At 47.5% G+C, this 16,928-nt stretch overlaps 1 protein-coding gene across 1 annotated transcript in view; it reads left to right on the top strand.

Annotated features, from left to right (window-relative positions):
* Positions 1-16,928, top strand: part of LOC111152768 (cadherin 13) — a 991,753-nt gene that overhangs the window by 621,488 nt on the left and 353,337 nt on the right. The window contains exon 6 of the mRNA XM_022511391.1: positions 779-923. Coding sequence (XP_022367099.1) covers positions 779-923 — 145 coding nt within the window. The remainder of the gene's footprint in view (positions 1-778; positions 924-16,928) is intronic.

The raw sequence follows: 16,928 nt of genomic DNA on the forward strand, positions 1-16,928 counted from the left end.
AGTGTTACTGCCGCTGCCCAGTTAGACGAAGGTGGAATCAGGCACAAGAAAAGAGAGCATAAGGCCGCAGAGACTCGTGGGAAATGGCATGACATAATCCCTTGTTGCCAAGATAAACAATAGAGCTGGGGTGTTTTGTTTTGTTTTGTTTTATATTATTTTTCTCATCCTTGAGATATGAAGGTAGCTCTGTATTCAAGTGTCCCATAGGATTGCGAAATCCCGTCTTGATTACGCTGGCCTGGTGGCCAGTAATCCCAGGGTCGCACTCAGGACCCCGCAAATGTCTTCCTTGCCTCGGGAGGGCTCTCTATAAATACTTACTGACCCAAATTTCTCCTAAACATCACCATAAACACTTCCAGTTATTTCTTAATGCACTGTGTTCATAACTGCTTAGTCAATTATTTTTATTAGCATAACATTCCTTTTAAGCATAATGATGTTAGAAAAAAACAGAAACAATGTAAGCACATTTTCTCGGCTCTGGCTGATTGCGAGTGTTTTCTCTCTTTTTCTTTTCTGGACTTCCTTTGCAGATTTGATGAATTTATTGTGAATTTCCCAAGGGGGACCTAACATGAACTGAAATTTGTCGTTTATCCTATAATGTTTAGTTTATATTCTGGTTCCAGTGACTATCCATTGAGACCAAAGTTTGAATATTGCCAAGGGCTCGTAAAATTGCTGATATAACCTACTTTCTCCAGAGAACCTGACTTCCATTTTCATAATGAATTAATGCCTTCTTTCTCCCCCAACTTCTTTGCTCCCACAGCTATTTGTGGAGACCACTGATGTCAACGGCAAAACCCTCGAGGGGCCAGTTCCTCTGGAAGTCATCGTGATTGACCAGAATGACAACAGACCGATCTTTCGGGAAGGCCCCTACGTTGGCCATGTCATGGAAGGATCCCCGACAGGTATGTGAAATTGGCTTTCATTAGCATAATGGCTTGGGAAGTGGCATCCTGTGATGTTTGGGGATTCCAGAAACTTTTGTTGCCGCTCCAACTTCTTGGTATGCCTCAGCACAGACCTGTTACTTCCCTGGGTAGAAGCCAGATCTGCAGATCTGCAACTCAGAACAGGACGGGGCTGTTGGAGGCTTTGGAAGGCTTTCACCTCATCTCTGAAAGCCACCTTTCAGGGACGGCCAACATCGAAGTTTCTAGTGCGTGGCTGGTGGTGGACATTGTATAAATACGGAGCTCACCCTTGTGAGGGCCCAGGCTTGAGGTTTGTGGTATGACGGGGCTTTGAAGAAAATTAAGGTCCTCACCCCAAGCTCCTCGCTTCTTCCTTTCATCATTGTCTTTTAATAAAAACCATTTTGGGAAGAAAAAAAAAAGAAAAACAGATAGGACTTATTTTTTCCCTTTCCTTACACAAGGTGCGTGGAGAAAACTTTTGTCTTCGGTCAAAGGGCCAAAGGCAAGACATTTTATTTCTCTCTGGAAACACAGGCCCTACTGTGATGTTACTACAGAGCTCCTCTTATCTTTTTTCCATACTTAACCTTTCCATCAGGGAAGGTTGTAGAATTTAGAGCTCCCTTTTTTGGGACCAGAGATATCAGTAAAAGCATTCTGACTGGCAGCTGAAGTCACGGCTGTTTTTGGCCAAAAACAGAGTAAAGTCCAAAAGTCCTTATTATGAGCCTGGACTTTGATTTTAAGCTTTGAAATCCATTTGGGTGAGGAACCATCCTAGGGGGAGCCCCACTGTCGCCAGGTCGAGATTGTGCCCAAACAAACAAGCCATTCAGCCGGTCGGACGGGAGATGGAAACCCCGAGCCCTGCTTTGACTGGTTCTGTTTTCCCCCTTCACTGAATTGATGGGACGTATCAATCACATGTACATCTATGAGGCTATGCAGGCGTGGTCATGGTAACCTGCCTAGATCACCCCATGAGTCATTGTTTGCAAGGTGCCTGCACTTCCCTCCAGCTTCAAGGAGCTCGGTCCCCCTGTACTTCCTCAGCTCCCCAGAGGCCGGGGGCAAGCTCCCCCTTCCCAGCTGTGAAGGCATTCTGTAAAAAGGGGTGGGGATTGCCTGTGGGTGCTGGGGGGCGTTTGGCGGGGAACCCAGCAGGTAGAAGAGTAGCAACCAGCCTGGAAAATGGGGAGCGGCAGGTAAAAGTGGGTCAGATCACTTTGGGCCAGACCTTTCCCGTGGCACCTGTCCCTCACCTCCCGGGAGACTGCTTTGGATAGAAGGAGGGCTTCTGGGGAGAGAGACCCTGGAATTGGGGTTTGAGGTTCACAGGTATGTTCTTCAACAAGCCGACGTGTGGGGCAAGTCAGGGGAACTGATGGGGAAAACTATTAAAGAGGCTGGAGTTCGAGCAGAGCGGGAAAATGATTCCCAGTTTCCATCTGTGGTGGGTCCCGTCTGCACGTAACTGGAATTCGAGCCAGGCCGGGAAAGTGTTCTAAATGTAAATGATGATGCTGACGTCGGAGGCGGCTGGGAGCGTGTGCGTGTCTTTGTGTATTATGTGTGCATGTGATTAGACGATGTCCAATTTTCCTCCCACTGCGCCCTTCCTTAAAGTTTCAGAAAGAATTTCAGATTTTATTCCTTTATATACACGTCACATTTTCAAAGAAAAATGGAATCCTTTATGTCCACTGAATTTCTTAAAGCACAAAGTAATTCGGTTAGGGCGGCCGGATCTCCGGCAAAACATAAACCACCTCCAAGTTCTATTTATGATTAGGATTATGCTATAAAAATATATAAAAATGCGATACCTATGTGGCTTCTTTCAGCTAGGCAGAATTTGGCCTGAATCATTGTTTTCTTCTTCGCCCCCCTCTGGGTTTGGCTCTAAAGCAGGAACTGAGATAGAGTCAGTCCGATCTGGGGTCGAGAGTACGGAAATGTTGTGGGAAACTTTTAGAGGAAACCCCACCTAGATCGCTCGGTGCCTCCTAAGGGATCTCAGGCAGGACGACCCGAAGCCTCTGTGAGGGCGGTGGGCGGTGGAAATCTGGGGCAGGGGCTGGGATCCCTTTCCAGTCCCCCTTCCCCAACCTAAACTGCTTCAAGTTAGAACAAGGAACCCTGACCGGCTGTAGAAATAATGGCGTCTCTGGTATCAATAATGAGTGGCTCCTTTGTGGTTGGTGGAATCTTCGTAGCGGATCCATTTTAGAGAAGGGAATGCTGACCCTGGAAAGTGTTCTGTGACTTCGCCGCTCACATAAACAGTAGATGGGGACCAGTGTTCCAGGCTCATTTCTGTATCCTCCACCTGCAAATCATGTGTGCGTTCAAGTGTCGTGCAAACTTCCTGGTGAAGACAGCCATCAAACCGCGACAGCACGGGGTTGAGTGCTCACCGTGTGCCGAGACCTCTGCGACCAATGTCCTTGCCTCCACCACACCATTCCCTCCCCGGAGGGCCCTCCCCGGAGGGGTGGATACGCTCTCCCTAGCATACATAGGAGAAGCGTGAACCTCAAAGAGATCCAGATGCTTGGCCAAAGTCCCACAGCTGGTGGCTGAGCTAGAATCCGGGTCCGTGTCTCTGGCTCGAGGCTTAGGCTGTCTACCATGGACGTGTTGGCGTTGGCCACCTTCCCTCCCGTTCTTGACTGTGGACTCTTTGCAGTCCCAGCTGGAGGGCAAGTACTCGCTCTATCAGAGAAACCAAGTAAAACACTCTTCTGACCAAACAGTCAGCTCCTCGAGTCCCTCCTTATAACTGCTGCTCGGTCTCTGGGGTCGAACAGGGTCACACGTGGGCCTGGTTGTCACTCATAGTGCTTTCTTCTGAGTTCAAGTCATCTGGGCTGGCTTCGTGGGGTGTGACCTGCACAGCCTCACAGGGGCCTATGCTTGGCATTAGGCTCTGCTGTCACCACCTTAAAATTCTTAAGTATCGACCAAGGAGCCCTGCATTTTCCTTTTGCAGTGAGCCCCCCCACCACCACCCAGTTACGGAGCTGGTCCTGAGCACGGCACTGTGGCCCAGGCTTGGTTTGATGCTCCACTCAGCTCCTTAACCAGGTGAGACCTTGGGCAGCCGACTGAACCTTCTAGAAGCCTCAGTCGCCTTGTCTGTAGTTGGGGTGGGTGAATGATAGTCCCCGCCCTGGAGGACTGTATGCACGCCTTAAATGAGACGCTGCTTCCCTCAGAATGAACCAAGGTTCAAGAGATGCTAGTGCGTCCTTAATGCCCCCTGTAATTCTTATGATGCCTGCAACGCACCATGTCAGGGATCCGAGGCAAACAGGCAGTTTGTGCGCAGGGACATTCAGCTCCCAACAACCCAGCGTCATTTTCATGTTCCGGTGGACCTGGATGTGCCATCAGCACCAATCCGTCATGGAGGAAGGCCACCCATATTTATCTGGCGTGCAGACAGGAGACCATTTCTAGCTGCTCCTCACTGAACTCCAGGGTATTGTTTTGGGGAATCCGTACTGGATGAGGGAAGATCAACAGAAAATAATGGTCTCTGAACTTCACAAATGATGAGCTGTTCCTTTCGTGGAGTCCCAAGGCATTGATTTACGGGACCCAAGTCCTGGCCCTGGCTGTTCTGGCTTGGTGGGGGAAGGGCAGCCAGAGCTCTGCGCAAGCCTGGGGTTTTCTGAACGCCCAAGGCAGGCCAGGACTTCATGAGTGGGGACGGAGGGCTGGGACCCTTGGAGTTCCTGGAGGACACATGTGGCAGGACCCCACAGTGCCTACTGGCACCAACCCCCAAGTGTCTTTCCACCAGTGGTCTTCTGGGCACCGTGGAGAAGGGCCAACCACGAGCCCCTGGGATGAGGCCTGAGGGCATGTGTTTTACCTGGGAGGTGCAGGATGCTGGCTGAGGCGGGCTCCAGGTAAGGGAAGCCAGATACCAGGGTGGGCAATTGTGAGCTTGATCTCTTGGCGGGGGGGTTGGGGGTGTCCCTAGGAAATACCATGAACACGCACACATCAGAGTTACCCCGGCCCAGGGGAGCTGGAATACGCATCCCCACGCACCCCTCAGATATTGGCCACAAACTACCCCCAGAGGAACTTCAATTCCCAGGCACCCTTGACCATTGTGGGCTACCAGCAGGGGGCAGCCTTCCAACAGGCTGCAGAAGCTATCTGGTGGGGAAGGGGGGTGTCTCCAAAGGCTCTGCCCCCCATGCTTTCCGCCCGACCAGCCCGATTGTGAGCTGGGGCGGCTTGGAGGAAGGCACGCACCACCTGGACGGACGGAGTGGCTTTGAGGGATGTTAGGGGTGGGAGGTGAAGAGAGGAAATACCTTAGTCCCTAAAAGGCATGACCAAAAAGGACCAATGTTACATTGACTTTTCTCATTATTTTATTTTTTTTTAAATTTTTTAAAAGATTGTATTTATGTATTCGAAAGAGAGAGCGCAGGGAAAAAGCAGGGGGAGAAGGACAAGCAGACTCCACACTGAGCACAGAGCCTGACGCCAGGCTCGATCTCACGACCCTGAGATCACGACCTGAGCTGAAGCCAAGAGTCCGAAGCTTAACCGGCTGAGCCGCCCAGGAGCCCCGAACTTTCTCTTTAAATAGGGGTCAGGACCCGGAGGTGCAAGTTGTGACTCCTAAGAGGGATGACACTTCACCTGGAGCAGGTGGAGAGGAGCAGAGATGAGCCGCTAAACCCTCTTCTGACTTCTGAGGGCACAGCTGCCCTTGCCCTCTCCGGCTTCCTGTCTTGCTCCCTCTGTTGTTTCTGTCCGGGGCCACTCCTGAGCACCTACACGGTGCCAGCACTATTTTGAGCTCTGAGGGTATGGCTGGGGGCCTGTTCCATGCTGCTCATCCCCTCCCGGTTTACAGAGCCAAGCAGAGGACCGGCAACAAATAGGAACTGAAGTGTGGGCAGCGCTGTGATCCCGCCACCCAGGACGCCTGTCCCCGAGGGGCACGCCCCAGCCTCCCTGAAGACGTGCTGTCAGAAGAGGAGGACTTTGTCTTTTGTTTTTCCTCTGGGATCCCCCTGTGTTTCTCTTATTCAAGACTCAGTACTTTCATTTTTTAAAAAAATCCTACCATGGCAGACATGAGGGAAAATGTCCGATCTGTTGGCCTTTGGGATAGGAGCCTGTCCTGAGAGCTTAGCATGGCCTGGTCCTCTCTGGTTTCCAAAACAGCTCAGGCTACATCACGATGGTCTCATATGTGACAGTTGCTATCTGAGCCCTGGCTCAGTACAAACCTTCAGGCTGTCGGTGTGCCCTAGCCGTAAAGCCCCTCCTGGCCCCCTGTCCGCTTGTCATGGTAACTGCAGTGTGGCTTCTCTGTCCGCCGAACCGTCCAGTTCTCTCTTGCAGCTACGTTTGGACGTCCACATGGTGGTTCCTCCTTTCTCAACCATCCCAGCCAATCCTCCGGATTCTGGAATACTGGGCACATGACTATTGGGATGTTTTGCTTGCTTTCTTAAGAAGATGTATTTCTTCTAAAAATTAAGCAATTCTGCTTTTCTTCACCTTTTTTAAGGAAAAAAAAATACGATCACCCTCAAATCTACCATCCAGAGAAAACCACAGGCGCCCTCTTGGTGGGAGGACTTCCAGGGCTCTGTCTGGGCATGTCCACGCTGAGGGACGCGCTACACAATTTGATAGAAACGGAGCCGTATGTTCCTTGCTGTAACTTGCTGTCTTTACTCTGCAGGGCCGCATGGACTTTTTTGTAAATCAATAAATGTCAAGCCACATCATTGTTTTAAACAGCTAGTGTCTGGATCTGCCATCGTCTAGTTAGCCATGCTGTATTGACTTAAGTTTTTTCACTTTTCCGTACTTACAATCAGCTCTACGGGAGAGAACACGTCTCTTCCTATGTGCATGACAGTCTTTAGGACAAATCCATCCATGTGGGATGGACGGAAAGCGGATGTGCTTATTACATTTTCATGTGTGTTGAGGTGGTGCTTCTGACCAAAGGATCATATCTGCATCTTGGCCAGGCTCATGCTTGAGGATAAACCATAACCTTTGCCTTCACATTTGAACATGCTGGTGAACTTTCTGTTAATTTGTTTTTCTGGATTATACCCAAAGTCTCTAAGCCTTCGTGGTCGTTGCACATACTCTATCAGTAGGTCGTGAACTGCCTTGCTCTGGAACCTCCCTGGATTCTGTGGTCAAGAAGAGGACTGTAGTTGTGGGTCCTGCTCCTCTGCTGGGGCCGTCGTCGGAGTCTTAGCTGAGGGAGGGGGCTGAGGGTCAGGTGTCCTTGCTGTGCTGTGTTGCCGTCCGGATTGCATGAGGCTGCACTGGAATTGCGGTACAGATCCCTCCAGTGAAGCTGACTGTAAAACAAAACTTGAGTTACACAATCCAATCAGAGACGTCTGGTAAATTCCAGAAGTAAAGTATATCAAAAGTGTTGAGTGATCTGAGCCTTGCTAGCTACTCAAGAAACGGAATCTTTCCCAAGTTGCTCGTAACCCTGTCGGTACCCCAAGTGGTGTCTTACGAGGGCTCCAGACCAAACCAATCAATAACCTTATCAGAGCCCCTAATGTTCCCTCCTTTCTACCCCAGTCCCTCTCTGACGGACACCACTGCACGTTTTAGACCAATTGACACAGGTCCACTGGAGGCTTTGAAATACTATAAGACTTTGTGAGACGTGGGAGAAAGCCTGGACCCCTTTATCCTGTTAAAAGGATCCCCAACCACTAAGACTGTATCTCATCTTCAGTGTGGACAACTTTGAAAACCAGCCTTCTCATGTTTATCCCTAGCCCTCTCTCTAGCTAAATTCCTATATAAGTAATTTAGGGTTCCATGGGGGTTGGGGACCAGTTCAAGAGGCAGACGACATGTTATTTCTTGAATCCTGCTTCTCTCCAAGGGGAAGTCTTTGTTTCTGGTCAGCCTTGTGTGTCTGTCTCCCCACCGCCAGTCCTCCAACCTCCTATTCCTTTATGTCAGATCTTTGCATTCTGGGCACTGAGGATAACCTGGGGAACTGAAGATCTATGACTCTCATGGTCACGGAGGTTACTCCCTCCTAAAAAGAAGCACTTGACAGCCATGCCCCACTAATTTGTTGCATAGACTTCAGAGTTGAGCTGGGAGTCATCTGTCTACCCCCCCTACACTGGGGGAAAAGTAGAATTTATGATATCACATAGTGAACAATAAAATAAAAAATTAGCTTAATTAAAATGAAATCATACTTTGACTTGGAGGGAGAGAAAAGAAGCATCAGTAGCTTCAGAAACTTGGTGATCATTCCATAACCTTTTGAAAGAATAAATCTGATGGGAGTTCTTAGCCAAAATGGAAATCGGATGACAGTTGAGCAACTGCACAATAAAAATGAGAAAGTCCTTGAGTTGTTACGGCGCAGAGCATGGCGGACCCCAAAGCCTTGGAATCCATCCCTCACACGGAAAGATCCGCTCTGAATAGCCTCGGAACTTTTCGTGCAGCAGCCAATTAAAGCCCAGTAGCACATCCACAGGGCATTAAAGAGTTATAATTTCAGAGAAACTCTTACTTCAGTTCAATTCTTGCTGACCATTTCGTTCAGCTAAACCGTTCAACAAATATTTCTTGGGCAGCTTCTCTGAATCCGAGAATGCTCTAGGTGCTAGCGATGGGGCACTGGCCAAGAATACTTAGGACTCGACTCTTAAGACATTTGCATTTTCCTGGAAACAGAACAATAAATACCAATGAAGCAAAAGGTAATTTAAATAATTTGGATAAAATAAGGCAAGGTGATGTGACATAAGGAAGGAGAGGTCAAGAAAGACCCCCCTAAGGTCTTTCTAAGACGTTCAGGCTGAGACCACTGAGAATAAAAGCCTACGATTGTAAAGGCATCGAGCCAGTATGTTCCAGGCAGAGGGATCAGAAAGGGCAAAGGTCTGAGGCAAGCAGGACAGACAGAGGGACAGAGAAGAGGCCAGCATGGGGGAAGGAGTTCGGCAAGAAGAGTGGCAGAGGAATTCAAGGAGATAGGGAAACATAAGATCAGGACAGAAGTCTCCAGCTGTGGGCCATGGGCCAAAGCTGTTGCACCTTCTGTTTTCTTTTTTTTTTTTTTTTTTAAGAAAATAAAGTTTTATTGAAACACAAACACGTCCATTCATTTAAGCCTTGGCTGTGGCTCTTTTCAAGAGCTGCCGTTAGACCTGAATAGTTGGAACACAGATTATATGTCCCACAGAGCCAAATATATACATAACCTAAATACAGATACATTTTTAAAAAATGAAATATATATTTAAAATATGTTTAAATCTTTTAAAAATATATATTTTTTTCCTTTGCTCTTTACAGAAAAGTTTTGCAGAACCCTGGATTAGAACTCCATAAATTTTGGTTATATTTTAAATTTAGTAGGAAGCCCTTTGGGTGGTTTAAAGAGGACAGTGGTAAAATCTGATCTTACTATTCAAATAGCATGTGAGCTCTTCCATGTTGCGGGGGGGAGGGGCAAGCAAAAGGGCTACTCCAATAACCCAGACTTGATGACATGGTGGCCTGGACAGGATGGGAACAGTGATGGTGGCGAGAAGATGCCATGTAAGATTTTGTGCTGAACCCGTAATGGATGGGAGAGTACCGAATGTTGACTCTCCTTCTGGTCCTGGATTACTACAGCCAGTGCCATCCATAGGGAATTAGGGTAATACTGTAAACCTTAATAGGTTTATAAGTTTTCCTCAAGTATGAACTAGATTTTACGTTCAGTTTTCTTTCTAAGGCATAAACTGCAGACCAGGGGGACCACATCATCTTCTCTTCATTCTCAATTTTCCACATCTCGTGGAATTCCAGACACACGGTAGCCACTCGGTATATTTCATGCAGGAACAAACGGGCCCAAATGGTAGAAAGTATGAATCACTCGAACCTTCCTTTTTTATTTGATTTTTAAATAAATGTTGTCTGTATTGGCCATTCATTCATTACTTGGGCAAATACCTCTGGAGTGCCTCTCGGGTACGAGAACATGTTGCTGCTCAGGAAGGATGACGTTGGGTCAGGGTGTCGCATAAAACAGACACAGGCCACCCTGACTTCCTAGAGTCAGACTGGAGGGAAGCACGAGAAATTCAGCCTGCGGTGCAGGGGAAAGGCAGGGCGCTGGGAGCATCTCACTAGGAGCGAGGGGGGACAACGGTACCCGCCCCGGGTAAGGAAAAAGTGGTAGTAACCAGTATAATTTTTCTAGTACTGGATATTAGTCTAGGCTTTATATCTGCCTCTCGATGAAATCCTTACAATTCTCTACGATTGAGGAAACAGAAGCTCAGGGAGCTTAGGTGACTTCCCCAAAGTCACACAGCCAACAGGCGATGTAAGCCGGGATTCACATTCAGACTAACGCCTGCGTCCTTTCATTTCCTTTCCATTCGTCACGCCCACTGTCCTTTAACCTCGTCATCCAGGAAAATGTTAAGACCCATTCAGATCTGCCGTCCTGAGTCTGGAGAACATTCTCTTGTACGCATATGTGAGCGTGGGGTGTGTATATGTGTGTGTGTGTGTGTTCACGCGTGTGTAGGGCGTGTGTGTGTGTGTGTGTGTGTGTGTGTGTGTAGATGGAGGAGAGGAGAGAGGGGAAAGGCATTTTCCTCTAGCTTAGCTGATCAGGGAACTCAGTGCAGCCCCTGTGACTGGCCGTGGCCTTCTCAAACAGAGCCGGATCCTCCCCCTAGCGGTAGCTTGGGAGAGGCTCAAGGAGGACTCTTCTCGAAGATTCGTAAGGCATACCAGACCATCAATCAAGACAGTCTACAAATGTCAGTTAGAAAAGATTTACAATCGGCAGAGAGCTTGATAAAGCAGCTTTTACTGCAGCCCTGTTGTGCGAAGAATACCATCCCTGCGAAGGCCGGAGTGCAGAGTGCTGTCTCCATCTATCTATACAAATACTTTTGAGTCCCTTCTCCTTAATATATGTACAGTATACTAAAAGATGTCCTGAGTAATTTATGGATAGAACCACCTCCCTTCATAAGTAAATGGAAGAGATTCAATATTCTGAGCTCACTGGGAACAGGGCATATAAAATCCCTTTCAAGTATATGTTTTATAAAATCTAGGTCATGAATTGAGTTTTCCAGTATCAAAGAAAAAATTTTAATAGACTTACAGCTTTCTTGCTGTAATTATGGCTGCATTTTTTTTTTCAGGCCAAGCATAGTACCAAAGCTATTTTATTATTCAGAAGATTGGCTCTTTTCAAAAATTTCTCAAAAGTTTGGTTTGGGGGGTTTTCAGTGTTTTCTTCCCACTCTGGATTTCTGTGTGTGTTCAGGGTGCCACAGCTTTTATTCGCCGTGTTTGTGATTAGAAGGGGCTGCTGTGGGGCGCCTGGGTGGCTCAATGGGTTAAAACCTCTGCCTTTGGCTCAGGTCATGATCCCAGGGTCCTGGGATCAAACCCCACATCGGGCTCTCTGCTCAGCAGGGAGCCTGCTTCCTCCTCTCTCTCTGCCTGCCTCTCTGCCCACTTGTGATCTCTGTCTCTCAAATACATAAATAAAATCTTAAAAAAAAAAAATAAGGGGGGGCGCTGCTAATCTGGAGACCCTCCTGGTGGGGGAGGATAGGGCGGGGCTCGTGTTTCTGTGGTCGCCTTCTACGCCTTTAAGAAAGGTCTCTTTTCAGAATGACAGAGGGCCATCAAAACCAGGCTTACTGATGTTCTGGCCGTCCATCCCTCTGCTTCGGTTCTTGCTTTGGCAACCTGACCCCCTCCCTTCTGCTGAGAAGGTTCTGTGCTCCTTGGCTCACACCAAAGTCCTAAGCCAGGGCTAGAGGTGAGCTTGAACCGTAACTTACATATAGGAAATTCAGTTAGCCAGGTCCTTTCTGTGCATGACACATCACCCAAGACCGGATGCTTAGATTTCCACTAGTTTAGGAAAGTGCCGTGTGCCAAGTTTTAACTGGAAATGTCGACCCATGCACTTGAAACAGGTAATCCAAGAGACCTGTGCCATTGCTGTCAAAGAAACATGTCATGTGGATTCAGACACCATGGAGTGGTCCGGCTGCAGATGATTTGCCCTCCCCCACGACCACCCCCACCCCCGATGCTTTCGGTGGCCACACCGGGGGAGGGGGGTGCACCTGTCATCTAGCGGGTAGTTGGTAGTGGCCAGGGACACTGCGGAACATCTTAGAACACACAGGACAGTCTCCACAATGAAGAGTTATTTGGCTCAAGATGGCCATAGTGCCAAGGTCAAGAAAACCTGCCCTAGAAGGAGAAAAGTGAAGAGTTTTGGTTACAAATTCCAGATCTGGAGGCTGGACGATTGTCGGCCTCGGTTAGTGCCTCTTTGTGGTGAGTCCCAGGATGGGCGATGGTCAGCGCCTGCTCCTCCCAGGAAGGTCCCATAGCATGTAGCGGCAGGTGACAGTGAGCACGGCTTGGGGGGATAGGGGGCCTCATGTCAAGGCTTCCCATGCGTTTTCCCATGGACCCACATCGTGTGATTCTACGAAGCAAATGCATGAGCATCTCACGTTGCCAGTGAAGACACCAAAGCCTAGAGAGGTTAGGGAGTAATTTGTGCAGCACAGCGGACACCTCTCCCTCAGTATCCATCCTGCCCTCTGTGGGGAGCAGACCCCATTGTACCAGCAGCCGTGGGTCCCTGGGAAAACTCTACGGCCCAGGCTCGCTTACAGCGCAGTGTGGCCTTGTGTTGAAGTACCGGCCGGTGAGCGAGCTATAAACACGGCATTTTGCGATGCTCCCCGGGGGCAGCTGAGAGCCGCAGGGTCTGGGAAGAATGCCCTTTTGTCTTGGCTGCAATGAGGCGGTGAGGGCGAGCCCTCAGGCAGCCCCTGTGCTTTGTAAGGTGTCTTCGAGGATGAAAACCATGATGGAAGACAGAGACCGATTCCGTTGCCCGTGGAATGTTTTACTAGCCCTCTCCAGAATTATTTCGCATGAGACAGCAGCAATGAACTTCTGTCCCATTTAGCTCACTTCCATGTGGGTTTCTCTGTATTCGTCACCAAATCTAGTAACAGCTGGCATATCCAGTGTCACTCCACCAGTAAGAATTACAGCCCAGACAATCTGACTCCAAGGCATGCTTTTTAACTGCTGTGCTATGCTGCCCAAGACATTCGAGCCCACTTACTCCTCTCTTCGTATTTCATACCATCGGTTTGTGTGTGGTAATTAGAAAATTGAGTCTATTTTGGAACAAGAATAGTCTTTGTCTCTTCTGTTATCTTAGAGTTCTTTCTAGAAAGCGTTCTGAGGCCTCTGTCATTAGGTATCCCTTATTAGATCAAAAACCTACTCAGTGCCCCTTCCTCAGCATAGTGGTGTTGGTTGTCATTTATCATAGTAATTTCAGATCATAGTCCAGCCCTGATTGTCTGAAAATACTCCAATAACACACGTCATCCTGTGGCTGCCATTTATATCCACGCACTGGCCTCACTTCCACGTCCCAAGATCTAGGGAGGGAGGGGAGGGATACAAGGAACGTTAAGAGGGCTCTAGGAGGTTTTCAGAGAATATTAATATTTTTGCTTGCCAGTGAGTCAGCTGGAAATACACCATGAGGATACGCCTGTCAGTTCATCTGGGAGAGCAATATGTTCTCACAAGAATGCAGCCCAGGGCTTGAGACCGAGACCACTGGCTCCTGTGACCCAAAGATCTGGTTTTCTGTTAGATTTCCACTGCTAACCGAGAGTGCTTGAACATGACGTTTCACCTCTTGGAGCTTTGGGTCGGTAACTCCTCTGCAAAATGGGGATAATGGTGGTGCCCCCCCAGGGGTAGCTGTTCAATGAGAAAATAGCTATCAAGCCTAGAGCACCCTCCTAACAAAATGAATACTACATGCGCCATAAACATTAGCCATCACCACCCCCTTGTTTGCCCAATGGTAGGGCATGGTGCCATTACCTTGCACCTCACAGGGGAGGGAAGAACTCTGCCAGCCAGTGAAGCCAAGTTCCAATCCTGGCTCTTTGTCTTATCAGCTGTGTGAATTTCAGTGTCTAGCTCCTTATTTTGCATTGGTGACAATCCAAGATGGCAGCCTCTTGCATGAGTTAGAATTAGGCAAATCTGAAGTGATGCAGCGTGGAAATGTTTTTAAAAATCTCATTTGTGCACAAATTTAGGACCATTTCCATCATTCCTCTGGGAAGCCCTGTATTTATTAGAAGTCATTTTCCATTTCCTCCCCCAAGTCCTCAGCCCCAAGAGACCACAGATCTACCTTTTTTTTTTTTTTTTTTTTTTTTTTTGCCTCTATGGATTTGTCTATTCTGGATGTTTCCTGGAAATGGGCGCACACAGTCTGTGGTATGTTGTGGCTGGTTTCTTTCACACGCCATCATGTTGACAAGGTGCATCTGTGTTATATGGAGCCTGTATCAGGACCTCGTTCCTTTTTATTGCCAAAAACAGATTTGAGATTTTAAATAAATCTGCTTTTGCCACAGTTGGTGCTGCTTTGGCTTATAAAGATGGATACACACCATCCTTTGTTAAGATTACTCTTGAATTATGCACATTTTCTATTATTTGAGGTCTTCGAGAATGTGTCCCTTCCGTAAAGCATACCTGAACACTACTCATCCTCATCCTGTAGTTCTGTTGTAAGAATTAAATTAGATAATATACGTAAGTTCTTGGCAGAAAGGCCCAACATATGGCGACCCCTCAGGAAATGGTCGCTCCCTTTTTTTTGGATATGTATTTTTTTTTTATTATTGTGTTATGTTAGTCACCGTACAGTACATCATTAGTGTTTGATGTAGTGTTCCAAGATTCATTGTTTATGGTCCCTCCCTGTTTTACACACGTTTATAGCCCGTCTCCTTGTCCTCTGCTTTTCTGCTTGTCACCCTCGGGGATGCCCATCAATAAAGATTCCAACTGATTAAGGGAAAGAATTACTCAGAAGTACTTCCTAAGGAGTTTGTTTACCAGATAGCCCAAAAATGGTTTTTTGGGGGAAAAAATCCAATTTGCACTAATATGTCAAGTTCTTAGAAACCTCTACCCATGGTTGGTTCCAGTTAGATACGCCTTCATAAATTTCTCCCAGTACCCCTATATTCATAAAGTATCTGACACCTTTACTGTTGTCAGCCCGGGTGTATGTCTGTAAAGGCAGGTGTCGTTATTGGCTTGTATGAGCTTTAATGAAAGCTTTCGAAAATAACCATCCTATGGTCTTTCTGACTTACTTCAGCAGGACTCGTAAGTGAAAGACATTTGCTCATTCTCTCTCCTTTCCCCTCACCCTTGGCCATGAGATGCCCCATCAAACAGACACCTCTGCTCCTTAAACAAGCCATCACAACTTGCCCCTGGGTGACAGACATCAGGATGGCTGCTTCCAGATTTGTCTTCCTCTTGCATCCTCCTGGAGATGCTGATGTCATCACATCCGTATTTCAGATGAGGAATCGTGGGCTCAGAGAGGTTGACACAGATTCTCAGAGGTGATACTGTGAGTCATGGTCTGACCTCAGATGCCATCTTCCTCCAGGGAGACTGCACGTCCTCTGTCTTGGTATGAGTTAATTACTTCTTTGTATTCCTGCTTATCCTCCACAGAAAGACTTCTTTCCCTTTATTCATTGGTCTCGGATGGAAGCATTCAGTGCTGTTTCTAGCCAAGGCTTTGCATCTAAATAGGAAATGTTTATTTTATTGCTTATGGGAGATACAACGGGCAAGCAGTAAAAATGGGTGGGAGGCTTCAGCTGAGAATTTGCAGTCTGGAAAGCTTGTCTAGGTCATGTCTGTCCACGGGGCTGATTCCTTATAGCATGAGACTGGTCCAGCTGTGCCTGGTCCTAATTACAACTTAAAGGGTAAGGTCAAGTTATGTTGCAGAAGGGCAAACACCACCTGGAAGAAAATTTTCTAGAATCAGAAAACCCATAGTGGGGGATCTGGAGATTAAATTCATCTCTTAATGTATCAGTGAGGAATGTTTTCCACTACAGGTAACAAAATAGCAATTAATGTGGCTTAAACATCTCAGGTTGATTTTTCTCATATTTCCAGAAGCTGAGAGGTGGGTGGCTGCTTCCTTCGCTTCGCTGATCTGACAGTCAGCATCTCTATGAGTCTTTGGCCTTTCTCTTGGGACTGTAAGTCTTGTCACAGCTCTAAACTCACAGCTATATCTAAAGGAAGAAGAGAGAGGGAGCAGGAGATATGTCTGCTCTTTTCATTAGGGATGCAAAATCTTTACCACAAGCCTTTAGTGATCTTTTATTAACAACCCCCCAGAGCAGCACTGTGTCATACAATTACCCCTAGCTGCAAGAGAAACCGTGTGTAAACCAGTATTGACATGTGTGTGTGCACGCATGTACGCACATGTGTACACGTGCATGTGTGTGTGTTCGTGGTGGGCTGGGGAGGAGGGAATTGAGAATAGATCTGGGATTAACTGTGACTGGGCCCCATTTAATACCCAGAGTTCAAGAGATTTGCCCAACTTGTATAAGGTTAAAATGCAGGAATAACCAGCATTTTCTATGATTTTACGATAACTTTAAGAATTAGTTGGGGTGGGGCATCACTGGAAGGACTTCTTGGCTAAATAAAGGAAGGAAATGATCAAACTGGTTTCTTTACTGTTAAGTTCTCAGAGACTTTAAGATGCTGATGGTCTTGTTTATCTCCAAGATGTTGTAGGACTGGAGAATCTGTTCTGGGCCGCTAGTTCTTTGAGCCTGGCATGGAGGGTACGGTAGGTACTTTGGAAAGGGAGTTCCTAGCCAGCAAACTGTTGGAACATGAGCCACCTGAGAAGTCAAGCTGCCCCCTCCCAGAGGAGTTGGTAGAGCCCCATGTTGGAAGTAAAATGGTCAGAAAGCAAGACCGTGAACGTCAGAGAAGGTTGTAGAATGTCAGGTAGACTTTTGACCTTGGGAACATCAAGACCAGCTAGGGACAGACAGAGGG

This window comes from Enhydra lutris, unplaced genomic scaffold (genome assembly GCF_002288905.1).
Source record: "Enhydra lutris kenyoni isolate GAN:26980312 unplaced genomic scaffold, ASM228890v2 scaffoldscaffold30, whole genome shotgun sequence".
Classification (NCBI taxonomy): domain Eukaryota; kingdom Metazoa; phylum Chordata; class Mammalia; order Carnivora; family Mustelidae; genus Enhydra; species Enhydra lutris.